The following is a 27841-nucleotide window of genomic DNA, read 5'->3' as shown; positions in this document are numbered from 1 at the left end:
AATAAAATTCTTGCTATTTAATTCGATTATGCTGAAGACAAATTCAACACGGATCATATAATATCATTATTTTATTTTATTAAAATAATCACTACGTTATCTGATTTGGATTACTTCTCCCTCCAACACAAAAGTAGGCCTCTCCCGAAAAGAAAAGAAAAGAAAAGTTAAGAAAATTAATTATTAAAATTATTAGAAATTTTTATGGTAGAGTTTCAACAAATACTCTATCATTGGGGTTTATTTATAATTTTAATTCGTGAATAGATTTTGGCACGATTTTTTTTTATTATTGTGTATATTGTAATTATTTAGAACATCTTGCAAATTCTTTAGAAAATTCTGAATAATTTACAGTGTTGAAATCAAGTTTAAAAACAAGTTGCTGCACGCGTGACTAATTTTTTTATATGCGTGAGAAATAGTATGTTTGAACTTAGTTTTCGGTACTGTAAATTATTTAAAATTTTCTGAAATTTTACATAATGTTCTAAATAACTACAATAAACATAATTATAAAAAAAAATTATACCAAAAATTATTTACGAATAAAAAATACAAAAGAATCTCACCAATAAGCAATTTTTGAAGAACCTTACCAATAATCTTCCAAAATTATTATATTATCATATTGACCATTTATCAAGGTGTTAAATATGGAATTGAGTTGAGTTGAAATGAAAAGACGGGTCTTGCCAAACGTGGTTACCCTTTCTGACGTGGAATGGTGAGCCAAACTAGTAAGTAGTAGAGTGGGAGTAGTACATGAATCTAGTGCCACTGCCATGACAGCTCTTTGGATCACTCCTAATCTATCCCTTTCTTTGGAAAGTTGTAACTATTATTAATGTATCGAATAAAATATTATAATGCCAAATTAGAGAGAAATGATAACACGGCTCCCCTCATGTATCAACATTATAATAATCACTTGCAGATCAAGAGGTAAAAACTAAAGGTAGGAGTTCTACTCAAACTCCTATCCTTTTGTGTATATTTATATCTCCGTAAGTGATCTTACTCTTTGTCCTCTCAAGCTAGTGGTGGTGTGTGCACTCTAAAAAAAAAATGTTTTTAAGATAATTTTGTTGGAGTACTCACCAAGATACGAGTCATAAAAATATTTTATGAATTTTTTAGGATACTTATTGAGAATTCTTAAAGAATTTTTTTTAGAACTTGTAACACGAGCCAAAAAACAAATGTTTTAACAAAAGTTTTGAATTTGAATTTTTTTTTAACAAAAGTTTCTATACATTTTAGGACACTCATTGAGAGTCTTTAAACAATTTATTTTAGAACATGCAAAACGAATCTTAAAAACTTATGTGTGTCCTAAAAGTTTGAGTTTTTTTTTAATAAAAGTTTTTTGACTTTTTAGGACACTCATTGAGAGTCCTTAAAGAATTTCTTTTAAAACACGCAAAACAAGCCCTAAAAACTTATGTGTATCCTAAAAATTTGAATAATTTTTTTTTAACTAAAATTTTATTATATATTAAATCACAAAGAAAAACAACAACAACAACAACCCATTCTCTCTCTCTTTTTGCTCTCTTCCCCCATTTCTCTTGCTCTTTCTCTCTCTCACGCAAGCCCACTACCCAGCCATGAACAGCAGCACTTTGGCCACCCCCGCCTACACGCACCAGCACACGGCGTACCCCGGCCCCCGAAACCCCCAACTCCGCGAGCCGATGGCCTCACGCGCCTCCTAGCCTAGTCGACGAAGCCTCCAAAGTTCAAAAACTTATGTGGGTTTCTCTCACGCAAGCCCACTACCCAGCCACGATGGGCGACTCTCCGTGACTCAATATTTTTTTCTTCTAAGATTATGTAAAGATGTATTACTATTGGTGGGCTATCATTGGGTTGAGAATATACGTACTGGAGATTAAACATTGACATTTGTGTATTATTAAAATTGTATATGATTGATGTAATGATTTAAAAAAATATATATAATAATCTACAAAAATAAAAAAATAAAAATTGGGGGGGAGCGGGAGGGGGTGTTCCGCCCTCCTTAGCTGCCATGCCACTGCATTCAAATTTCTATATATTACTCATCTATTCCTCTCTATTCTTGTGTGCTACCCGCAGGAGTTTTTTTCTTCTTTCTTTTTTTTTTTCTTTTCATTCGCATTTGAGCTAAATAAATTTTAGCTGAACAAAAAAGAAAAGAGAAATATATAAATTATAAGCATTGCAACCATGATCTATAACAGCCTCCGCCTACGTAATCTGGTTCAATCCTTTAGAGCTGGTTCTTCTACTACTTTATCCAAGGTTATATTTTCTCCAATATTCTTTTTTTCTTCTTCTTATTCTTTCTCTTTTGCTTTCTTATAATCTTACTCGTTGATCGTTAATGTTTGTTTTAAAAACGATACTTAATCTAATTTACTCGTTCGTTTAGTGCTAATGTAATGTTCGATATTTTTCACTCCAAATTTTGTACACCCACAACAAGACACGGCATCACTAGTTTGGTGTATAAGTTTGTATTGTATTGCTGTATTTTGGTGAGTGTTGGGCATTTTTGTCTACGGATACTGGGCCTAAATCCAATAAAGCAGTAGTAGTCTGTCTAAGCATCCCCATTATCTAGGAATTAGATAAAGTGACTGTATCATGTATTTTTCCAGAAAAAAAAAAAGAAGTGTATATGTTTAGGATAATAGATTCTTCATTTTAGTACATATGTATGTGTGGATTTTGGATTTTGTAGAGCACTTTGTAATCAGGGTTTCAAAACAACTCTTTGCAAAAATATTATGTCATTTTTTTGTTTAAGTATTTATAAATCTACTCGTAGGAACTTACCAGTATGATGTCTACATACTAAAATCCAATATTACTGTAAATATTATGTATGAGATGTGACCTATTTTGGAGTTGTTTGCAGTTTGGATCTCATAAGTTGACATCTAAGGCCACATCTCCGTTACAGCAAGAGTTTGAACAATTTAGATGCAGGTACCTTACTATGCTTAAGAGCACTCCAAGATTTCTACTCCATATTACAAAATATATTACTAAAACATATTATACCATACATCTGTTTCTCTATTTTATCTCTACATTATTTAAATATTATATTTTTAAAAAATATTTTATTTATTTTAAAAAAAATAATTAAATATAATAGTATCATACTCATATATATATATATTAGGGGTGAGCATCTAAACCGACAAACCGTGGTGACCGACCGCACCGCACCATACTACACCGCAAACTGCGGTGTCAAAAGTGTAATGGTTCGGCATGGTTTGTATTTTAGCTAAACCGCGCGGTGCGGTGCGCGGTTTGGCGGTGTGAAATTTTGGTTTGCACCGCACCGCACCGCATACTTACAAATATATTAAAAAAAATAAACTTTACATATATACCATTTTTTATAGTTACCCAATATGAGAGACTTGTATATTTTTTTTGTGTTTCACTGAACTTAATTGATAACTTGTGATGTTGTTTAGAACTTATTAAGTATTTGTTATGAACTAAGGATTTAGTATTTTTAAAAAAATTTAAATTCTGTTATGACATATTTTTTTACACAAACCGTGGAAAACCGCCCAAACCACACCGCAAAAAATGGTTTGGTTTGGTCGGTTTGGTGCAACCAAATCACACCGCATGGTGTGTTCTAGTTACTAAACCGCACTTGTGGCGTGGTGTATTAAAAAGTGCTCAAACCGCCCAAACCACACCGTGCTCACCCCTAATATATATATACAAAAGTTTATAAAAAAAATATATATATTTATAGCTTGCTAAATAGTGTTTCACTACATATAGAGAAATATTATTCATTTAGGTAAAAAAAAAATATAAGTTTATATTACCTATTAGAAGACTATTTAACTATTTTTTCTCCATATTATAAAGAATAAGACATTTTACTTCCTTTATTTAAAATGCTCTAAGAGCACTCATAATAGCTCCTTTAAAGGAATTACTACTTTCAAAATTTGAAGAAACTAAATTAAATTCACCTCTATCAGTTCCTTTAAACACATTTTTCATTTTGGAGATCCTCTATTTTTTTGTTTTCTTCTCTATACTTATAGAACTTTTGGAGCTTCTTGAAACATTTTTTCTAATTGTTTATTCCCTTTTATTTCTTTCTCTCTCCAAATTTATTAGTTTTATTTTTTAATTTATGTTAGTTAGTTAAAATGTTTAAGGATATCTCTCCAAATCTATTAGTTTTTTTTAATTTTTTAAATTTTAATTAATAAAAATATTTAAAAATATAATATTTAAATGATATAAATAATTATATAGAAAAATTGGCAGTAGTTTAAAATTTTGATGTAAAATAGAAAAAATATAATTTTAGTGATATTTTTTAAAAGATGGAGTAGAGAAACTAATCACACCTCTCTAATTCACATCTATATATAATATGTTGAGCACTTAAAATAACGAGGAAAAAGAGAAAGACAGGAGAATGTCAGTTGTTGGGAAAGAAAATTGAAAATTAACCCAATTATTTCACCTTTTTATTAAGAAAATTATTAGTGATGTAAATAAATTCAGTGATGACGATCGGAGCAATGTGGAGTGGGACAAGCTGGGATTCGGTGTGATGCCAACTGATTACATGTATTCGATGAAATGCTCCAACGATGGAAATTTTCAAATGGGACGCCTAACTTCATACGCCAACATTGAGTTGAGTCCATCGGCAGGAGTTTTAAATTACGGACAGGTAATAATTGTATTGTATAGTACCATCACGTTGTTTATTAATTTTATTTATAAAATTTATTAATTATTTTTTGTTAAATTTGTATTATTGTTATAAAAATTTTAAATAAATAAATAATATTATATATAAAAATATAATATAAACATATTAAATAAAAAAAATTATACTAAAATATTATTTATAATTATTTTTAAAAAAATATATATAATATGATAATTTTTTTAAATGAATTAAGATTATATATTATTATGATATTTTATAATATTTAAATTTATATTAATATAAGCATTAAATATTTAATTTTATATTAAATATTATTATAATAATAATATTTTATAATATTTAAATTCATATTAATATAATTATTAAATATCTTGTATTATATATTAGGATTTTTAGCGGCGAAAATACTCAATATTTTCACCGTGTTTCACTTTTACACCCAATTTTTTTTTTCAGCGGTGAATATACTCAAACTTGCTAAAAGCGTCTCTCTGTTACTACTCACTTGTTAACACTGTTAATGATGCTTATGTGACATTGACGTGGCCTGACCGAAATAAGGTGTCATTGCCACGTATACAATATAAAATCATATTTAATAATTAATATATATATATTTTTATAATAAAAAATCAAATTATTTTTTAAATTATAAAATCTATCAAATAAAAATTAATAAATATAATTAAAAAATAAAAAACAACCACTACTCCACGTCTTCTCCAATCCCCACATTTTCTTCTTCTTCTTTGCCCAGATTTTATCCACTTTTCTTTGTCTTTGTCTTTTTCTTCTTCTTCTTTCTTTTTCTCTTTCTTTGCCCATATTTTCTCATCCCCCCTCCCCCCTCCCCCATCTTTTTTTTTGCCCAAAATTTCTTCTTTTGTTTTTTTCTTTTTCTTCTTTCTTTTTCTCTTTCTTTGTCCAGATTTTCTCAGCCCCCACTTTTTTTTTCTCTTTCTTTGCCTAGATTTTGATACCCCAACCCCCCTTCTTTTCTTTTTTTTCTTTTTCTTCTTCCTCTTTCTTCTTCTTCTTCTCTTTCTTTGCCCAGATTTTCGCACCCCCAATCCTTTTTTTTCTTTTTCTTCTTTCTCTTTCTTCTTCTCTTTCTTTTTCTTCTCTTGCACCCAGATTTTTGAAGGCCCCCCCCCCCCCCCCCCCTTTTTTTTTTCTTTTTCTTCTTCTCTCGGGCCCAAATTTTATCAGCCCCATTTTTATTTATTTTTTCTTTTTTTTCTTTTTCTCTTACCCAAATTATTATAGGTGTTTGGATGTTGAGAAAGTTTGAGAGAAGAAAAGAAAATCTGAATTTTTTCTTTTAGATCTCATTTGTATGAATTTTGGTATTTGTTTATGTTATCTCCAAAATTTGAAAGAAATGGCGTGGCAATAGAAATGACAAATGACAAGGAATGGTTGGGTGATCTGGCTTAGGAGTGACCCGGTAGACCAGTGAAGAATTTTGACTGACCAGTCAAGTGTCATGACCGACCAGGCATGACCTTGTCCGACCAGTCACATGTTTGTCTCCCTAGTCATGACCATGTCCGACCAGCCAGGTGCATGTCTGCCCAGTCAGGTGCGTGTCCGCCCAGTGAAGGTTTGGCCGACCAGCCTGAATGTGATATGAATCGACTAGACAGAGCAGGGCTACGTAAAAAATCCCAGAAACGGCATCAACAAGAATCGGTCTTGGCTTGCGTGGGAATCTCTCAGTTTATACCAGGAATATAGTCTATTGTTATATTTTAAATATTATTGTAAATTAAATATAGTGAGAATAACAAAATATCTCGATTATGAGGGACATCATCTATACGATCCTAAGCCTATAAATATAAGGCTCATGGCATCATAAAAAGGACTTTGGATTCGAATTCTGATTTTCTAGAGAGAGAGAGAGTAATTGTATTTTGAGAACTCTTGTATTCTTGTAATCTGCACTGAAGAAACTCAGTTGACTCAGGTTCATCTGATCTTGAGTGTAGATTTATAATCATAATTCTAAGTGGATTAGGCTATTACCAACACATTGGGGCTGAACCATTATAAAAATCTTCTGTGTCGTTTATTTCTCTTGAAGGTTTTTGTTGTTTTGACGTCTACACGTCGTTGGCCAAAAACGCGGCCAACATTTTGGTGCTTTCATTGAGAGCCTGAAGATAAAGACAGACGATCCCTGTAGCGTGTGGCGCCTAAGAACACCAACGCGGCCTCCAAGAAGACAGGCTCCTCTAAAGAGCCTGCCGGATCAGAAGGTCCTGGCCCACAAGACCATGAGACTGAGCCTAGAGTCATGCTCGAGGACGTGACTCCAGAGGTTGAACAACTCCAGGAGGCCATGGGGGCTTTCCAGGAGGAAATGGCATAATTCAACGCCAGGCAGGAGGCGTTTGCTAAAGAAATGGCTAGGCAGAAGGCTGCATTTGAGCAAAAAAGACGGGAGATGGACGCTAGGAGTGAGGAGATCCGGCGACAGCAGGAGGAGGCCGATAGGCGACATCACGAGGCTGCACTCGCTTTGGAGGCAGCTACGCAGCTGACCCAGGCCAATGCCCAAGCTGCAGCACGGGAGCAGTCATCCCAGGAGCAAGGACCACAGAAGCTGGTCGAAAAAATACTGATAGACCGAACTCTCGAGGGCCAAACAGGAGTGGTAGTAACCCACCTGGTCGGGAAGAAGATGGAGTCCGGTCGGGCACTGCCTCAACCCAAAGGGAGAACTCCAGAACCCCCTCAAGGAGCCACCGATCAGAGACTTCCAGGTCTGGAAGTCACAAGTCAGGCAGTAAGAAAACTCCACCTGAGAAGGAGAAAAATAAAGCTCCTCAAGGTAAAGAAACTTCACACTTCAAAGATGGGCATGGTCGTGATGAAGCTGATAGTCATCACACTGACCAGTCGAAGGAGAAGAATGATAATAACCATCGAGGAGGAAAAGATCGCCCAACGTAGACGGGAAGACCACCACTGCATCCTAACCAGCGCAGTGGCAAGGAGCATGTTCCGCATGGCAAGCCTTCCAAAAAAACTCGGAGTACGGTGTTCGATCGGTTAGGAAAGCATACTGCTCAGAAGGATCTAAGAGACGTCATTGTGGATAAGAGAAGGACCGTCCCGGTCGAAGGGCGAGATCCGAACCGACCTACCAGTCAAGTAGAAATACTTGATGATGGTGTGCTGGGTAGGAGCGCCCGACTAGGTGGTCTCGAGAATGAGTCCCAAGCAGTGGCCCCAGGCATCCAAGCCCAGCTTGATGCTCTGACAGCAACAGTTCAGGGTCTGTCGAAACGACCCTCTGCGATCGATCTAGTAGATCACAGGAGTGGCAGCCCGTTCTGTGCTCGAATTAGGGCAGCCCAGCCACCAGCGAAGTATAAAGCACCGGTACTGCCAGTTTATACAGAAAAGGCAGATCCGATAAGGCATGTGGGGAAATTCGAAGATCAGATGGAGCTGCTCGGAGTGAGTGATGACTATCGGTGCAGAGTCTTCCCTACTACATTGTCCGACACTGCCCAGGAGTGGTATTGGAAGTTTAAGCCAAACTCCATCACTTCTTGGGAAAGTTTCAGGAAGGAATTTTGCAGGCAGTTCAGTGCTGCCCGGACCTCTCCAGTTTACGCCAATCACTTGGCAGATATTAAACAAGGGAAGGACGAGTCTCTCAAGAACTACATACAAAGGTTCATGAGAGAAGCTAACCGAGCTACTGCAGTTGGAGATGAGGGGAAGATGGTGGCAATTTCTTCTGGCATAATCTATCGGAGTCCTTTGTGGGACAGCATTCATCGCAACCCAATTTCAACGTTACAACAATTTCTTGACTGGGCGGACAAGTATATGAAATTGGATGATGCAATTGAGAAGAGAGAGAAGGGCCTGAACAATCCGAGCGGATCGACTGATCCTCCCAAGAATGGTGGAAATGACCAAGGTGGTGGTAAGTGTTATGAAAATATTGTTTTTCCTCAATGGAAATGATTATAATATTACAAATCTATGCAATAATATTACAAGTAAATATAGATTGATTAAATAAGGTTACAACTCTATAACTGAAAATACAAATAAACTAAAGAAAGGAACAAGATGATGATGAAGAAGAGAATAGTGAGAATACAACTCTAAGCAAAAGATTACAAGTAAAATAAAGTGTTTAGACCAAATGAAAAGATTACAACTCTCAAACAAAAATATACAAGTAAATAGAACAAGAGAATCAGAAGAAAAGCAATAGAATAAAAAGAAGAACAGAAACACAATCAAACTCTCACTTACACAACCTAAGTGAAGAGGATTGGGGATCATCAACTTGAACAAGGCTTAAAACCTATGTCCAAAAGCTTATTTCCCCCTAACTCAAGCACTAAGGGATCTCTCTCAGATATTGGAAAAGCTTTATGGAATTATCAAGCCTCAAGGTGTTTCTAGCCAAGTGCTCTAGTGGATAGAAAATGTTGTGTCTTACAAGTGAGCTATAAGATCCTATTTATAGAGTTTAGAAACACCCTTTGAATTTCAAATTCCACCAACCCTCATGGCTGTTACCAATATTTAATTGGATTAATATGGAATTAAAAAAGAGATTTGGGAATTATTTGGGTTTTTTGAGCCGTTCAACAAATATTGAAAAAACTGAAAATTGGTCAGTTTTTTGGCCAATGGCCGCGGCCACTGACCAATTTCAGCACAAAAAATTGTGCTGTTTTTCCAAACGGTTCCAAACCCTCCCAAATGATTTTGTAACTCCCAAAACACATTATTGGGGTTAAAATCATATCTCTAACAACCATATCACATATGGCTTTATGAAATTCATCTCAATATTGTGTAACAACAATTTACACAATAAAGGGTAATATTTGGAGGTTACAAATTTGTAACACCAAATATGTTACATTATTTGGATATATCTCATATATCTAAATATTGTAACTCTCTATTATATGTTACAATATGTGACACACTTTGTCACATTTATTTAATCTAAAACATTATATTGTAATATAATATAATTTTACATTATATTATAAAATAATATAACATTCCCCCACAAGATTAAATAGTTATCTATTGTAACACTTATTTAATCAATCATTATATTTTGAAATATAACATATCCCCCACTTGATTAAATAAGAACTCTCTCTTATAGGAGTCATTGCATTAGTGCATAAAGTAAAGTGTTTTTCAACTTGAACTTTACTATAGTGTAATTATCACAAAATTTGTCGAAAATTAGGTTGCACTAGGCATTGAACCATCTTTTCATGATGACAAATCGGTGATAACACACACACCTTTGCGATGTTCACTTGAGACCTCTATGTCTCGCTTTGCACCGTTAATGGCCATGTGCACTTTCCATTCATGGACGTTCTTGAGAATACTCCCAATTCTCATGAGAGGCGGCACCACCCCTAGGTCCATGTAGGTAGAATTCTTACAGTATTTTGTTACCAAAAATACTTGTCTTTACAAGACTGAACTCTATTAAAAAACCTTTCAGTTCTAACCCTCCACTTGGTAACACACAAGTACTCAATATCTCAGATGGGACTTGTTTTGAGTACAACTAATATTCACTTGATTGACTTGTTATTACCTATTGAACCTAACACTAGTTGAATAACTAGTGTTAAGATAGGTTACCATCAATCGTGAATCTCTTTAGGGAGTTTAAGTCCCATCCCTCGAGATGATGCAGCCACTAAATCCCTCGTTAGTGGCTTAGTGAAAGGATCCGCCAGATTTTCACTTGTTCTCACATAGGATATTGAGATGACTCCTCTTTGAATCAATTCTCTTACATATCCATGTCTTAGACTAATGTGTCTAGACTTCCCATTATACACTCCGCTGTATGTTCTAGCCAATGTCGCTTGGCTATCACAATGTATCGATATAGTAGATACATTATCTTTGATTAGGGGAATCTCTATCAACAGATCCCTTAACCATTCGGCCTCTTTGCCGGTAGCAGCTAGAGCTATGAACTCTGCTTCCATAGTGGAATGAGATATACAGGTTTGTTTCTTGGAACCCCAAGAAATTGCACCTCCACCAAGTGTAAATACCCAACCAGTTGTGGACAAGTTGTCCCCAAGATTGGATATCCAACTTGCATCTGTATATCCTTCTAAAATCGAAGGAAATTTGGAGTAGTGAAGGCTTAGTCCTTTGGTTTTCTTAAGATAACCTAGGACTCTTCCAATTGCCTTCCAGTGATCCACACTTGGATTACTTGTAAACCTACTAAGTTTACTTACCGCAAATGCTATATCAGGTCTAGTACACTGGGCAGCGTACATTAGACTCCCTATAGCACTGGCGTACTCCAATTGAGCCACCGCTCTTCCTTCATTCTTCTCAAGTTTTACACTATGATCGAATGGAGTATTGGCATCTTTAACCTTGAGATGGTTAAATTTGTTCAATACTTTCTCAACATAGTGGGCTTGCCCTAACGCAAAACCCCCACTATGTTTCTTTACTTTGATACCGAGTATGGTATCAACTTCTCCAAGATCTTTCATCATGAAGGTTGATGATAGAAACCTCTTCGTTTCTTCTATCCCTTTCATGCTATTACTTAGAATAAGCATGTCATCCACATATAAGCAAACAATGATCACATATCCCTTACAAGTTTTGGAATACTAACACTTGTCTCCATTGTTATGTCTAAACCCATTAGACATGATGGCTTGATCAAATTTCTCATGCCATTGCTTAGGAGCTTGTTTCAATCCATATAAGGATTTTACAAGTCTACAAACTTTATGTTCATATTTTGGTAGGACAAACCCTTCGGGTTGTTCCATATAGACCTCCTCATTGAGGTCACCATTAAGGAATGTCGTTTTGACATCCATTTGATGAACATACAAGTTGTGTATAGAAGTTAAAGCGAACAAAATTCTTATAGAAGTTGTTCTTGAAACAGGCGCATAGGTATCGAAATAATCGATACCCTCTTTTTGCCTAAACCCTTTAGCTACTAATCTAGCTTTAAAGGTTTGGATAGTGCCGTCAGTGTGGTATTTTCTCCTAAATACCCACTTACACCCGATTGGCTTAGACCCCAGTGGGAGGTCTACCAATTCCCAAGTGTTATTAGAAAGAATGGAATCCATCTCATCATTGATGGCTTCTTTCCAAAAAGCACTATCTCTCGATTGCATAGCTTCTCTATAAGTCTTAGGATCATCCTCAACGAGAAGTACAATAGGTATTTTCCTAATGACTTCCTCTCTATTTCCTTCTACCATGTAGAATGAAATTCATTGAGAATCTATCTCATCCACTACTAGACTTTTATGATTTTTAAGCCTTTGACTTCTTCTAGGTTAAAAGGGTTGCTTTACATCCTTTTGAGAATTCTCCTCTTGAGAATCAACTTTGGATGTAGAAGCTTGAGAATTGTTCTCATATAACATATTCTCGTTTAGAGATGTTGAAGCTTGAGAATTGTTGTCACATAACATGTTCTCAAAGAATTCAACTTCTCTAGATTCAATCACAATATTAGACTCTAAGTCTAATAGCCTATAAGCTTTACTATTGTTGGCATAACCAACAAAAGCACACTTTATGGCTCTTGAACCTAACTTTGTTCTATTAGGTTCGGTTTTCTTGCAATATGCAAGACACCCCCACACTTTGAAGTACTCTATGTTGGGTTTTCTTCCTTTCCATAACTCATATGGAGATATCTCATTTTTCTTCATCGGTATTCGATTAAGAATATGACAAGCGGTTAAAAGCGCTTCACCCCATAAGTTGAAGTTCAACTTAGAAAACACCAACATAGAATTTATCATCTCTAGATAAGTCCTATTTTTCCTTTCGGCAACACCATTGTGTTGTGGTGTATAAGGTGCAGTGCACTCATGAATTATACCATTTTCTTCACAAAATGTATTGAATTCATTAGAGAAGTACTCTCCTCCTCTATCACTTCTTAGCACCTTAATCTTTTTATTTAGTTGATTTTCAACTTCTAATTTATACAATTTAAAAGCATCAAAAGTCTCATCTTTATGCTTTAAAAGAAACACATAGGTATATCTACACCATTTAATTCACAAAGATCACTATGGATTAAATCTAGTAAATTAGATGATCTTTCTACACTAGGAAATGGTTTCTTAATCATTTTCGTCTTAACACATGTTTCACATTTACCATAGTTTTTAATATTGCATGCAATCATACCACATTTTACTACTCTTTTCATGGCAGAAAAACCTATATGCGATAGTCTAAGATGCCACAAAAATAATGAATCATACTCAACAATATAGGCGGAATTAGCATTTTTATTGATAACATTGAAAGTTACATCATTGGTGCACAACTTAACCATACCCTCACAAGAGTACCCCTTTCCCAAAAATATATTTGATTTGGTAAGTATAAGTTTACCGGACTCAAAAACAGCTTTAATGCCGGGCTTGCCAAGCAAATCACCACTTACCAAGTTTCTACTCATTTCGGGAACATAAAGTACATTCACTAATGTAACTTTCTTACCGGAGGTGAAGTAGACTTCAATAGTACCTTTGCCAAGTACCTTGGATTTGCCCTCATTGCCCATTTGTATCTCATGGTTGCCCTTTTACTCTTCAAAGGTCTTGAACAATGATTTGTCATAGGTGACATGGACGGTGGCACATGTATCATACCACCACCCTTTCACCTTGCCTTGGACCGCATTCACCTCACTAAGGGTAGCACTATGTTTTCTTCTTGAGTTGCGTTCACCTTAGGTCCTTGTTGGTCTTTTCTATGTCTACACTCTCTAGCATAGTGACCCTTTTTCCCACACACGAAGCAAGGACCTTTCTCGCCCTTAAACTTGTTTGGGTTGGTTTTTGGAGCCATAGGTTTCTCATTACCCTTTTCCCTTTGTTTTTGGGATGTTTTGGTTGTGACACTGCATTTGCTTTGGAAGTCTCTCCATTAGACCCCTCCATAAGTTTATCTCTACATATCGATTCCTCTTCGATTCGAATATGTTTTTGGATTTCCTCCAAAGAATAATCCTCATTTTTATGAAGGATTCTTTTCCTATAGCTCTTCCAAGTTGGTGGTAATTTAGCCACAATAGCACCAACTTGAAAGGCCTCGGGAAGCTCTATCTTTAACGCTTTCAATTTATTAACAATAATTTGCAATTCATGTATTTGAGGAAGAATAGGTTTATCACCAAAAAATTTGAAATCAAAGTATTGAGATATCAAAATCTTTTTGGTACCTTCCTCTTCCGCCTTGAACTTTTTCTCAAGTGCATCCCAAATCTCCTTGGCTGATTTGGTCTCGGTGTAGAGGTCATAGAGCCTATCGGATAAGGCGTTGAGGATATGACCCCTGTAAAGAAGATTGCCCTCCTCCCTCTTCCTTCTCTTCTCCACCTCCTCGGGAGTGTCTTTGACGGATGGCTCAGCTAGAGGAGCCAAGGAAGACTCAAGGATGTAGGCGATTTTGAGAGTGGTTAATAGAAACCTCAACTTGTCTTGCCCCCTAGTAAAATTGGATCCATCAAACCTATCCAACCTTACTAGGTCTTGGTTCATGATCTTGATGGTTTCCCCTTCCATTGAAACAAAAAAGGGATAAGCTTTTGAATGTTATGAAAATATTGTTTTGCCTCAATGGAAATGATTATAATATTACAACTCTATGCAATAATATTACAAGTAAATATAGATTGATTAAATAAGGTTACAACTCTATAACTGAAAATACAAATAAACTAAAGAAAGGAACAAGATGATGATGAAGAAGAGAATAGTGAGAATACAACTCTAAGCAAAAGATTACAAGTAAAATAAAGTGTTTAGACCAAATGAAAAGATTACAACTCTCAAACAAAAATATACAAGTAAATAGAACAAGAGAATCAGAAGAAAAGCAATAGAATAAAAAGAAGAACAGAAACACAATCAAACTCTCACTTACACAACCTAAGTGAAGAGGATTGGGGATCATCAACTTGAACAAGGCTTAAAACCTATGTCCAAAAGCTTATTTCCCCCTAACTCAAGCACTAAGGGATCTCTCTCAGATATTGGAAAAGCTTTATGGAATTATCAAGCCTCAAGGTGTTTCTAGCCAAGTGCTCTAGTGGATAGAAAAGTTGTCTTACAAGTGAGCTATAAGATCCTATTTATAGAGTTTAGAAACACCCTTTGAATTTCAAATTCCACCAACCCCCATGGCTGTTACCAATGTTTAATTGGATTAATATGGAATTAAAAAAGAGATTTGGGAGTTATTTGGGTTTTTTGAGCTGTTCAACAAATATTGAAAAAACTGAAAATTGGTCAGTTTTTTGGCCTGTGGTCGCGGCCAGAGACAATGGTGGCCGCGGCCACTGGTCTCTAACCCACAGGCCGCGGCCACTGACCAATTTCAGCACAAAAAATTGTGCTGTTTTTCCAAACGGTTCCAAACCCTCCCAAATGATTTTGTAACTCCCAAAACACATTATTAGGGTTAAAATCATATCTCTAACAGCCATATCACATATGGCTTTATGAAATTCATCTCAATATTGTGTAACAACAATTTTACACAATAAAGGGTACTATTTGGAAGTTACAAATTTGTTACATTATTTGGATATATCTCATATATCTAAATATTGTAACTCTCTATTATATGTTACAATATGTGACACACTTTGTCACATTTATTTAATCTAAAACATTATATTATAATATAATATAATTTAACATTATATTATAAAATAATATAACAGTAAGAAACGTGGGAATAACGGGTCTGACCGCCACAATGAAAAGAAGGCTAAGTCGGGATCAAACAACAAGCCAACTAAGTACGAACCTCGGTTCACTAATTACGCCACTCTTTCGACGAGCTGAGCAGAGATATATCTCGCAAGTCATCAGGAGGTCCCCTACCGGAAACCCCCACCAATCAAGAAGGAGATGAGTAAAAGAGATATGAACAAGTTCTGTTGCTTCCATAGAGACTATGGGCACGACACGAATGAGTGCAATCATCTCAAGGATGAGATAGAGTTTGTCCTCCGGTCGGGGAAACTGAAAAAGTATCGAGCAGAAAAGACCCAAGGAGAGGGAAGTACAACAATCCTGGGTTCAAGCGGCAACGATCCCCACCTTTGCAACCTGAGCCTGTGGACTTCACTCTAGACACCATATGTGGAGGTCCACATCTGGCTAGAGATAGCAACAAGGCAAGGGAGAGGTATGCTCGCACCCTTCGTCATGAGTTGGATGCAACATCAACCTCCGAAGTTATGGCTGTGGAGGAGCGGCCTCCGAAGAACCCACGCTACGAAAGTGAGTCCCTTACTTTCATTGAGGATGATGCTCGACACGTGAGATATCCTCATAATGATCCTCTCGTCGTGATAGTCCAAATAGCGAATATGAAGGTGAAGAGGTGTTTGATTGACACAGGGAGTTCTGTGAACATCATCTATAAATCATCCTTTGAGAGGATGAAGCTATCCATCAATGACTTGAAGCCATGCTCTCAAGTCATTTATGGGTTCACTGGAGAAGGATTGTCACCAGCTGGAACGATCAAGTTGTCAGTCACAACGGGGAATGCTCCCAAGCATGAGACAGTGATGACATAATTTTTGATAGTTGACTGCCCGTCCGCCTATAATGTGGTTATTGGTCGACCACTGCTCATAACTCTGCATGCGGTAGTCTCTATGTAGCACCTATCTATGAAGTTCCCGATCAGTGCAGGCATAGGCTGCATCCGAGGAGACTAGAGAGAGGCTAGGGAATGTTATAATGCCTCGGTAACTAAAGCAAGGAAGGGGGCCAAGGAAAGCAACATGATTGTATGTGCCGAGAGAGAGGAGGTAGACGAGATGGATGTCGACCAAAGTTTCACAGTCGTAGCCGGTCAGGAAGAAATGTTAGAAGAGTTTGGCCAAGGAAGCACTCTTGGTTTGAGAGAACAAAAAGCCCCATCCGGTGATGAAGTCACCAAATAGGGCGTTGCCCAAAGCGAGGAAGGGACTTTGATCCTCGCTTTGGGGATTATGAAAGTGTGGTGGGACCATCCGAGGAGTTAGAGGAGGTCCTAATAGATGAGAACGATCCGACCAGAGGGGTCAAAGTTGGAAAAAAGTTGAAGGCAGAAGTGAGAGCACAGCTGATAGAATTTTTGCGAAGGAATCAAGATGTCTTCGCCTCGTCTCACAAGGATATGGTGGGTATCTCACCAACTGTGATCAGCCACGTGCTCAACGTGGATGAAAGCTATCCAGCAGTGCAGCAGAGGAGATTGCTTAACAAAGATCGAGCAAAGGCTCTCAAGGAGGAGGTGGAGCGGCTAAAGGAAAACAGGTTCATAAGGGAAGCATATTACCCTGCCTGGGTTTCAAACCCAGTGTTAGTGCCCAAGCCCAATGGAAAATGGAGGACTTGTGTGGACTTTACCGACCTGAACAAAGCATGCCCAAAGGACTTTTTTCCTTTGTCGAGAATAGACCAGTTGGTGGACACGACCTCTGGTCATGAAACATTGTCCTTCATGGATGTGTATTCAGGGTATAACCAGATTAGCATGCATCATCCTGATGAAGAGCATACCAGTTTCTGAATGGACATAGGGCTGTACTGTTATAAGGTCATGCCATTTGGATTGAAGAACGCCGGAGCTACCTACCAGCGTTTGGTGAATGGTATGTTCCGTGACTTAATCAGCAAGAGCATGGAGGTGTACGTAGACGATATGCTAGTGAAGTCAAAGGAAGCTGAAGGACATGTATGAGACTTGGAGGAGTGCTTTGCAATACTGAGAAAGTACAACATGAAGTTAAACCCCCTCAAGTGCTCATTTGGAGTAAGTTCTGGAAAATTTCTTGGGTTTATTGTGAACTCCCGAGGAATAGAGGCAAATCCAGAAAAGATAAGGGCTCTCGCAGAAATGAAGTCTCCGGTCAAAATTAAGGATGTGCAAAGCTTGACTGGGTGGATTGCAGCTCTAAGCAGGTTCATCTTTAAATCGACGAACAAGTGTGTCCCATTTTTTAACCTGCTTAGAGGGAGCAAGAAGTTTGAATGGACGGTAGAATGTGAGCAAGCTTTCCAAGCCATAAAAGAACACTTGGCCCAACCTCCTGTTCTTTCGAAGCCAGCTGATGGAGAAGACCTCTTTATTTACCTAGCAGTCACGGAGCATGCTGTTAGTGCTGCCCTAGTATGAGAAGAAGATAGAGTACAGCGTCCGGTGTACTACGTTAGCAAGCGACTGGTAGGAGCAGAGTCCAGGTACCCCGTGATCGAGAAGTTGTCCTATTGTTTGGTACTTGCATCTCGCAAGTTGCGACCATACTTCCAGGCACACCCCATTAAAGTCCTTACCGACCAGCCCCTACGCCAAGTCTTGCAGAAGCCGGAGTCGTCTGGTCGGCTACTTAAATGGGCGGTTGAATTGGGCCAATTCAAAATCAAGTACCAACCGAGATCTGCTATTAAGGGTCAGGCTTTGGCGGATTTCATTGCTGAATGTACTGGGATTGCTGATATTCTCGACCAGCAAGAATATGTAACTGGGCAGAGAGAGGATCTTCTTACTTGGCAACTTTTTGTTGATGGGTCGTCGAACGAGCATCATTCAGGAGCTGGAATTATATTGGTCACGCCGGAGAAGCATCGAATTCATTGTGCACTAAGGTTCGGATTTAGTGCTTCTAATAATGAGGCGGAGTATGAAGCCCTCCTAGTAGTCTTGCGCTTGGCTAAAGATGTACGTGCCCGGTCGGTTGAAGTGAACAGTGATTCCCAATTGGTGGTCTACCAAGTCTTAGGGGAATATCAGGCAAGGGGCCTGCACATGATGGCATACTTGAATAAGACCAAGGACCTGCTAGCACAATTCGAGGAGTATACCATTAAGTTGGTACCACGGGAGCAGAACTCTAATGCAGATGCTCTAGCAAAACTAGCTAGTGCAAAAGATGCTGAAACTCTGAATATAGTACCGATGGAATACTTAGCGGAGCCGAGCATTAATGAACAAGAAGCCATGCCCATCACAATAGTTGACACTTGGATGACACCCATCATTGCTTACCTTGAGCAAGGAACTCTCCCAGATGATCGTAATGAAGCAAAGAAGATTATGAGGCAAGCTGCTAGGTACATTATGATGGATGGGGTGTTGTATAGAAGAGGGTACTCTTTGCCTCTACTCAGGTGCATAGCACCCGACCAGTCAAAAAACTTATTAGCTGAAGTGCACGAGGGGTTCTGTGGAGATCATGCTGGGGGGCAGAGCCTATCTAAAATGATTTTGCGGCAAGGATTTTTTTGGGCTACAATGAATGAGGATTCCATGGAGTACGTAAAGAAGTGTGATAAATACCAAAGATTTTCTAAAGTGCCCAGGGCGCCTCCGAATGTCTTGAAGCAAATGCAGAGCCCATGGCCTTTTGCAGTATGGGGGATTGATCTGATCGGGAAATTACCCAAAGGGAAAGGAGGAGTACAGTTTGCAGTGGTTGCGGTGGATTATTTCACCAAGTGGACTGAAGCCGAACCACTAGCCACGATCACCTCGAAGAAAGTGTTAGACTTTGTGGTTAAGAATATAATATGTCGCTATGGTCTGCCCAAGAAGATAGTGTCTGACAATGGCACTCAGTTCGACAGTGACATATTTACCGATTTCTGCACTCGGCATGGAATCACAAAACGTTTCTCCTCGGTAGCCCATCCACAAGCCAATGTGCAAGTTGAAGCCGTAAATAAAACTCTGAAGGATACTTTAAAAAATCGTCTAGAGCGAGCTAAGGGTGCTTGGGCGGAAGAATTGCCAAAAGTCCTTTGGTCATACAGGACTACTGCCCGAACAACAACTGGTCATACCCCATTTTCCTTGGCATATGGGTTTGAGGCCATGTTACCTGTGGAAGTAGACCCACCATCTCATCAAAGAGCTATGTACGACCAGGAGGGGAATCACCAATTGCTAGCTGAATCTTTAGATTCCCTCGAGGAGAGATGAGAAAAAGCAAGTTTGAGAATTGCTACTCATCAGCAAAAGGTGGCACGCTATATTAATTCCAAAGTCCGAGATCGAAAGTTCTAGGTCGGAGATTTGGTCCTCAGAAAGGTGTTCATCAGGGACCTGACGGCTGGAGTACTAGGACCAAACTGGGAGGGACCGTATCCAATTGAGCAAGTCTTGCCACCCGACACTTACAAGCTTGCTCGGTTAAATGGAGAGCTGATCATGAAATATTGGAATGGCGAGCACTTGAGGAAATATTATCAATGAACACTACTTACAGAGTAGTAGCTTTGTATCAAGTGCTTAACTTGTTATTTAAGTTTGTTTGTGAACTGGCTATTTGCTAACCAGTCATGTTATTTTGAACAATGTTATTTTGTTTGAGACTCGTAATTAGACATGTTTTGACCTTTTTTTTACGAGTAATAAAAGAGATCACGCGCAACGCGGTCGAATCTTGCTACAAATTTTGCATATGTGTTGATTATTCTTGCTTTGACAGTGTTCAACTGTCATTACAACTTAAAACAAAAAAGGTCTTCTAAAAGAAATACCGGGCAGTGTTCAACTGGTCGGTATCCATCAGATGAACGACCAACGTTTAAATAGTTGCATGTTTTTGCTGTAGTTAACTGCTGAAATATTTTTGTATATTCTATGTGTTTCACGAGTAATAGCTGCTCGGACAAATTCGGTCAGGTAGCAAGTGATCAAGGATTTTTCAGCCCTCAATCACTTGGGGGGCACATAGGGTATACTGGCATACACTTCAACACAGGCACTAAGAGCACGAGCAAAGATATTTGTTTTTAAGATGACTTGGAAGTTTTTGAAGTCGAAAGGGCCATTAAGCTAACTTGTTTTACAAAGCTTAATTAACTTGGAATTTTATTTTTTCAAAATTTTAAGTTAGAAGCAGATATTCGTGTGACAATAAACATTATGCTCATAAAATGTTAGAGCAATAAGGGTGTGAGAAAGTATACTTAGAATGGACTTATGAAATGTACAGAATTTCTAAGTTAGAAAATTAAGTACTCACATAAAAATATAAGGCATCTATATAATAAAACTTTTAAATGATTAAGTCTATAAAAGTAAAGTGTTTATACCTCGGCCATACAAGCAAAAGTGCAGTAGAAAAATACATAACAAAAGTCTACTAGTCAACTGGTCGGATGACAACTTGTCTGGTCGGATGGGAGCTCACTGGTCAGCTGTGGCAGGTTGATCAACCCCTTCCTTAGCATCAACTGCTTCTTTCAGTCGGAACGACAGCGTGGGGGAAACAGATGTAGTGCCGGCAGGATTAGCTACTTCCTCGGCAGCCTTTGCCTCACATTTCGCAAGCTCCTCTGCCTTGACCTCCTCTGTGAGAAAGTCGAGGTTGAGAGGCTTGTTCAGCTTCCACACCTGGTAAAAGCAGATGAAGCAGATTTCCTCGTAGTGAGCAAGATCGGCTTCTTTCTCCCGCCTTAGCTCCTCATTCTCGCGAGTCAATTCCTCCTTCTCACGAGTCAATTTCTCCAGCTGATCGGTCAGTGACTTGTTGGTTTGAATTTGTTGTTGATTCTCATCAGACAATCTTCTAAGAGACTCATCCCGCTCAGCCACGGTCCTCTCTGCCTGCTCCAGCTTGGATTTGAAGTCTCTCTCCGAAGCAGTTAGAGTCTCCACTCTAGCTTGGGCATCCACTAGTTGATCATTTAGGACCTTGATCAACTCCTTATAATCAACTGCTCGGAGCTGAGCGTGACTAATGGTGACAAGCGACTGCATGGAAAACAGGAGGTTATTACAAGTGAAAATATTAATAACAAACTGTCTTAAGATAAAACACTTACATTCATCAACTGAGTAAGCCCTCTTCTTAAGACGACTTCAACGCTAAGCCGAGGAAAGGATTCGAAGATTTGAAGCATTGAAGTATCATGGATAGTCTTGTCAAGCAGTTCCTTTCCGAGGCCACTAGCGATGCGAAGGACCTCACTCGAGCCAGTCAAGCGAGTAGGAGTTAGGCTCGCAGAAGGAGGGAGCGAGGAAGGAGTTAACTGCGGGATTGCGGTCGACTCATTGGGTTGCCTCCCTTGGCTGGGCGGAGTGGTCCTTGGGACTTTGCTCGGAGGGGTGGAGCCACTTCCTTCCTCGGATTTCCTCTTTGGGGCAGTAGGGGCGTTGAAATGCCTAAACATCTCTGAATCTGCAAAAGAGAAAGCACAAGATCTGTTAGTAAAAAATAGTAAAGCAATATGTGGATAAGTACATTACTACTACTACTACTACTACTACTACTACTACTACTACTACTACTACTACTACTACTACTACTACTACTACTACTACTACTAGACAGTTCTATAAATCCCATATAACCAAGTTATCAAAACATCTCACTATGACTACTAGACCTGAGTTGAGGATTTGGTCGAGGAAGTCATCCTCGTCGTCGGATGATGAGCTTAAGTCCCTCTCAGGCTGGATGGCCTTTCCCTTCCCAGGCTGTGTGGGAATAGCAGATCTGTGCTGGTCCTCTGGCTGGGGCTCCCTAATGACGAGATCACCTGGTCTGTGGGAATGAGGAGATGGTCCAGGAGAGAACTGATCGGTCACTACCTCAGTGCCGACGTTGGACTGATCAGTTCCATTAGCTTCTTCGGTGGTGCTCTCCACTGTGATTTTCTGGTTACTTGGTAGCAGGCCCACCATCTAAAGATTGTCTACAATAACCAAAATTTTCACATCCTTCTCCTCGATGCACATATTGGCCAACTCCTCTGCTCGGTCAAACATTTCTTTTGTAGGTAAGGGTTGGTGAAATGGACCCGCATGCGTAAAAGCCAGGTTGTTGGCTTTGATGTCCGAAGTGAGAAAATACTCTGTGTAGTATTTCCCAGGATTCGACTTGTGAGCAATGCCATAAAGGTATTTAACCCCTTTATGCCTATGAAAGAGGTGGAAAAAACCTGTGTTCTTATGGCTCGGGTTGGTTCTAAAGTCGAATAAGTTGTGTATTTCGTGAGGAGTAGGCTCATCCCAACCTTGCAGGAAGTAAAGGATGAACAGGGCGGACAGCGCCTGAATCCCATTAGGAGCGATCTAAAAGGGAGAGACGTTGAAATAATCCGCTACTGACCGGAAGAAGGGGTGTAGCGGGATAGTCGCTCCTGCATATATATGGTGCCTAGATCAGGCATAGTAAGGTCCGCCAGGCCTGTTAGCTCTCTGATGAGGGCACTGACATATCACATTCATCCCTCTCATGCCCAAGGCTTGGATGTGTTTGTCAAACATCCCAGGGTTAAGTTTTGTAGGTTTGGCGGTAAACCAAGAAGGTGTTTCCTCTCCTTCCTTCCTTGGTTTTTGGACAGCCAGACGCTGGATCTCGGTAGCGAATTTTTGGGTAATTTTTCTCCGAGACTTATTTGGTTTTGGCGTCTGGCGGGGTGGTCTCGAAGAAGCCGTAGTTCGAACCTCACTGCGTTCCACCACTTTCTTTACCGCTCTGCGGGCTACTTGAGGATCATGGTCCTATGGGAGTCTGTTGGACTTCTTTACCCTCATTGTCGACTGTTCAGCTTGTTGATGGAGGAACTGCTCTTCGTGAAGAAAATATAAAGCTAAGGGGAGGATCTTCTTAAAACGGCGGAGGCGATCCTCAGGAGTGCGACTGTCAGGAGACTTTGACGAGGAGTCGCTGCTTTGGGGAGTATCGCTCGACTGCGGGACGGACGTGTCAGAGTTTGTGTGGTTGTCACCTCCCCTATAGTCGAAGCGATTCATCTACAAAAAATAAAAATGGGGAGGTGAGTAACCATACAAATATAAATCAACAGAGCAATGCTTATTTTTCTACTCAGAAAAAGTTTATCTAAGTAGTAAAAATATAACATGCATGAGGAAAAAAGAACATTAAGTGCTTAGAGTGCCAAGGAGATGATCGGTCGGGTGCATAGTGGCTACGGTTATTCGAGAGGCCCACGTTGTGTCCGAGCGGATCCCAAGGCGTCCGAGGGGCTAGTGCGCGCATCTGAGGGGCTGTGTCGAGGCATTTGAGCTGTTGGTGCCGAGGCACCCGAGGAGTTAGCGTGCGTCCGAGGAGAAGGTGCGTGTCTGAGGGGCTGGTGCGTGCGTCTGAGGAGAAGGTGCGTATCCAAGGGGCTTGCCTAGGGTCCGAGGAGCGCAGCAAGTATGCGTGCGCGGGTGGTTCGACAGGCAGCACCGTGCCGACCGATCGGATGCGTCTCATCTAGGTGCGCGTCCGAGGAGTGCCGAGGGGCCTTGTCCGAGCAATGCAAGCGTCCGATCGGACTAGGCTGAGCACCCGAGCAGCCCTAGGCATATCCGTGTATTCAAAAGAAAAAAGGGAGCAATGGCCAATCGGCCATACCACAAACCCTAAGCCTATGCCGAAAAACATAAACCCATTCCAAAAAACCCCTAAATCCCTAGGACATAAACACAAATTCTCATTCAAAACACATAACCACAAGATCAAAATGGGGAATTTGTAAAGTTTCAAATGTTCTAGAGACCACATTCATATCATCCATTGCCCATAAAACCATATATGTGATTTAGGTTGAAAAACTCATTTTTCTTTAAATTTCTATGAAATTGAAGGTAAAATTGAGTTACCCATAACCTAAATAATATCAAAACAGCCACAAATACATTGCATTTTCAAAGATTCACACATAGATTCAATGGGAAAATTTTCCAAGAGGGTTTCGGCCAACACCCATATTTTCATGAAGTTTTGGAAAAAAAAATGACAACACAAGTGAAGATGAAAGAGGAAAGGACTTACCCAATCTTGAAGAGCCCTTGGATTTGCTTGGAGAAAGCTTGAAGAAGTAAGTGCTCCTCCTTAAAGATCCTTGCACTTTCGGCGAAGGGAGGAAGAGTTTGCACTTTCGGCCAAAGAGAGGGAAAAGAGAAGATGAGAATTTTTCTTTTGTTTTTTTTGCTCTCTTGTGTTTGTGGAAGTATGGGAATGTAAGGGTCTATTTAAAGAAAAAAAAAAGTGGGAATTGCCACTTATTTTTGGACCTTTGGAATTCCTTAGATATTTTTCTCCCCACGACTATGAGCAGTTAATTGCAGTGATCGTGGTTTGCTATGGAGTCGTGGTCTGTTGCATGGGCGGGAAGATGAACAGTTGGATTTTTTTTTAAAATTATGCTATTAGCTGTGGAGAAAAAAGTTTATTATGTGAGAGCATCATATAATAAACTTGGGGGGCAAATGTTATCCCCAAAATTTGAAAGAGATGACGTGGCAATAGAAATGACAAATGGCAAGGAATGGTTGGGTGATCTGGCTTAGGAGTGACCCGGTAGACCAGTGAAGAATTTTGATTGACTAGTTAAGTGTCATGACCGACCAGGCATGACCTTGTCCGACCAGTCACATGTTTGTCTCCCCAGTCATGACCATGTCCGACCAGCCAAGTGCATGTCTGCCCAGCCAGGTGCATGTCTGCCCAGCCAAGTGCATGTCTGCCCAGTCAGGTGCGTGTCCGCCCAGTGAAGGTTTGGCCGACCAACCTAAATGTGATATGAATCGACTAGACAGAGCAGGGCTACGTAAAAAATCCCAGAAACAATATCAACAAGAATCGGTCTTGGCTTGCGCGGGAATCTCTCAGTTTATCCCAGGAATATAGTGTATTGTTATATTTTGAATATTATTGTAAATTAAATATAGTGAGTATAACAAAATATCCCGATTATGAGGGACATCATCTGTACGATCCTGAGCCTATAAATACAAGGCTCATAGCATCATAAAAAGGACTTTGGATTTGAATTCTGATTTTCTAGAGAGAGAGAGAGTAATTGTATTTTGAGAACTCTTGTATTCTTGTAATCTGCACTGAAGAAACTCAGTTGACTCAGATTCATCTGATCTTGAGTGTAGATTTATAATCACAACTCTAAGTGGATTATGCTATTACCAACACATTGAGGCTGAACCATTATAAAAATCGTCTGTGTCGTTTATTTCTCTTGAAGGTTTTTGTCGTTTTGACATCTACACGTCGTTGGCCAAAAACGCGGTCAACAGTTTGTCAATGATTTGTATGAATTTTTGTTTGTACTCTCTCTCTGTACAAGTTTTTTTTTTAAAAAAAAAATGTTTGGTAAGCTAGAAAATGAGAGAAAAATTGTGAGTACATAGGATTTTTGTATGTTGAAATGTTTAGTAGGCTAGAAAATTAAAGAAAAAGTGTGAGAAAATAGTAAGAAAGTGAAGAAATTTTTTTATTATAATTTTAAACTGATTTAATTTTTTTCGTTTTTTATGAAATTATTTTTTAATTTTGGTTATTTATATATTTTATAATTATTTGCAATTTAAAATTAATTTTTATTTTATATTGTACACGTGTCAATGTCACATTATTTCGGTCAGGCCATGTCAATGCCACATAAACACCATTAATGGTGTTAACAAGTAGGTAGTAACGGAGAGACGCTTTTAGCGGGTTTGAGTATATTCACCGCCAAAAAAAAGATTTGGTGTAAAAGTGGAACACTGCGAAAATATTGAGTATTTTCGCTGCTAAAGCCCCTATATATTATTATAATAATGATATTTTATAATATTTGAATTTATATTAATATAATTAATAAATATCTATTTTAATTAATTTTAGAAGTATATTCTGTTAAATATTTAAAATATTCTGTTAAAGTTAATAAAATAAATTTACTGCATAATTTTTATATAAAAGAGATACATATATATATTTGTATGTATTTATCAATAATAAAATTTTGTTGAGAAACTTAATACAGGGAGTATTTGAAGGAACAAAAGCATATAGAAAAGAAGATGGTCGTCTACTTATGTTCCGTCCGGACAAAAATGGAGTTCGAATGAAGATTGGTGCTGAAAGGATGTGTATGCCCTCACCCTCTGTGGATCAGTTTGTCGAGGCCGTCAGGCAAACCGTGCTAGCTAATAAGCGTTGGGTAATTCTAGCTCCATTCTCAATTATTATATCTCTTATGTATAAAGTGTGTGTAGCTAAAGAATTTTTGCGTTGGTTTTAAGAGTTTGTTTAGTTAACTTTAACAGCATATTTTAAATATTTAATGACATATATATTTTTAAAATAAATTAAAAATAAATATTTATTAATTATATTAATATAAATTTAAATTTAAAATAAAATATTATCATAATATTATATAATACAAAATTAAATATTTAATAATTATATTAATATAAATTTAAATATTAAAAAATATTGTATATTTTATAAACAAGAATTTTATAATATAATGATAATAATATATAATTATAATTTTTTTACTAATTATATTAATATAAATTCAAATATTATTATAATACAAAAATAGATATTTAATATTTATATTAATATAAATTTAAATATTATAAAATATTATTATAATGCATAATTTTAATTTTTATTAAAATAATTATGTTTAAAAAATTATCATATTATATATATTATAATTTTTTATTTAATATATTTATGTCATTTATTTTATATATAATATTATTTATTTATTTAAAATTTACATGATAATGATATAAATTTAATAAAAATAATTATTAAATTTTATAAATAAAACTAAACAAATTATAACTTTTATCTAATATATATATATATATATATATATATATATGACTGAAGCAATAAAAGTGTATGGCGCTGTTGAATTAGTCTTATATGACTAATACGAGTACAGGTACCGCCTTGTGGAAAAGGGTCTCTTTATGTTAGGCCTCTGCTCATGGGAACTGGTCCTGTCTTGGGTTTGGCTCCAGCTCCCGAATACACTTTCCTTGTATACGCTTCTCCAGTGGGCAATTATTTCAAGGTGGGGTTTTCCTAGTTTCTCTCAGTTGGAACACTACAAGTCTTCGTAATCTTCTTGTAACATACATAATATATTATATGCTTCAATTTTTGAGTAAGCAGGAGGGTTTGGCACCATTGAGTTTATACGTTGAGGATGAGTTTGATCGAGCTTCTCGTGGCGGAACTGGATTTGTCAAAACCATTTCTAACTATTCACCAGTAAGTGGTTCCTTTTAATCTCTCTTTTT

The 27841-nt window shown here is 38.0% G+C and overlaps 1 protein-coding gene across 1 annotated transcript in view; it reads left to right on the top strand.

The window, feature by feature from the left end:
- Positions 1-1014: 1014 nt before the first annotated feature.
- LOC133804672 (branched-chain amino acid aminotransferase 1, mitochondrial-like) overlaps positions 1015-27841 on the top strand; it is a 29017-nt gene continuing 2190 nt past the window's right edge. The window contains exons 1-6 of the mRNA XM_062242816.1: positions 1015-2289; positions 2909-2979; positions 4549-4720; positions 26560-26736; positions 27481-27612; positions 27714-27814. Of these exons, the coding sequence (XP_062098800.1) occupies positions 2215-2289; positions 2909-2979; positions 4549-4720; positions 26560-26736; positions 27481-27612; positions 27714-27814 (728 nt within the window). The 5' untranslated portion in view covers positions 1015-2214. The remainder of the gene's footprint in view (positions 2290-2908; positions 2980-4548; positions 4721-26559; positions 26737-27480; positions 27613-27713; positions 27815-27841) is intronic.

The sequence above is a fragment of the Humulus lupulus genome, chromosome X (assembly GCF_963169125.1).
Source record: "Humulus lupulus chromosome X, drHumLupu1.1, whole genome shotgun sequence".
In the NCBI taxonomy this organism is placed as follows: Eukaryota; Viridiplantae; Streptophyta; class Magnoliopsida; order Rosales; family Cannabaceae; genus Humulus; species Humulus lupulus.
This window is presented reverse-complemented; position numbering and strand designations above follow the sequence as displayed.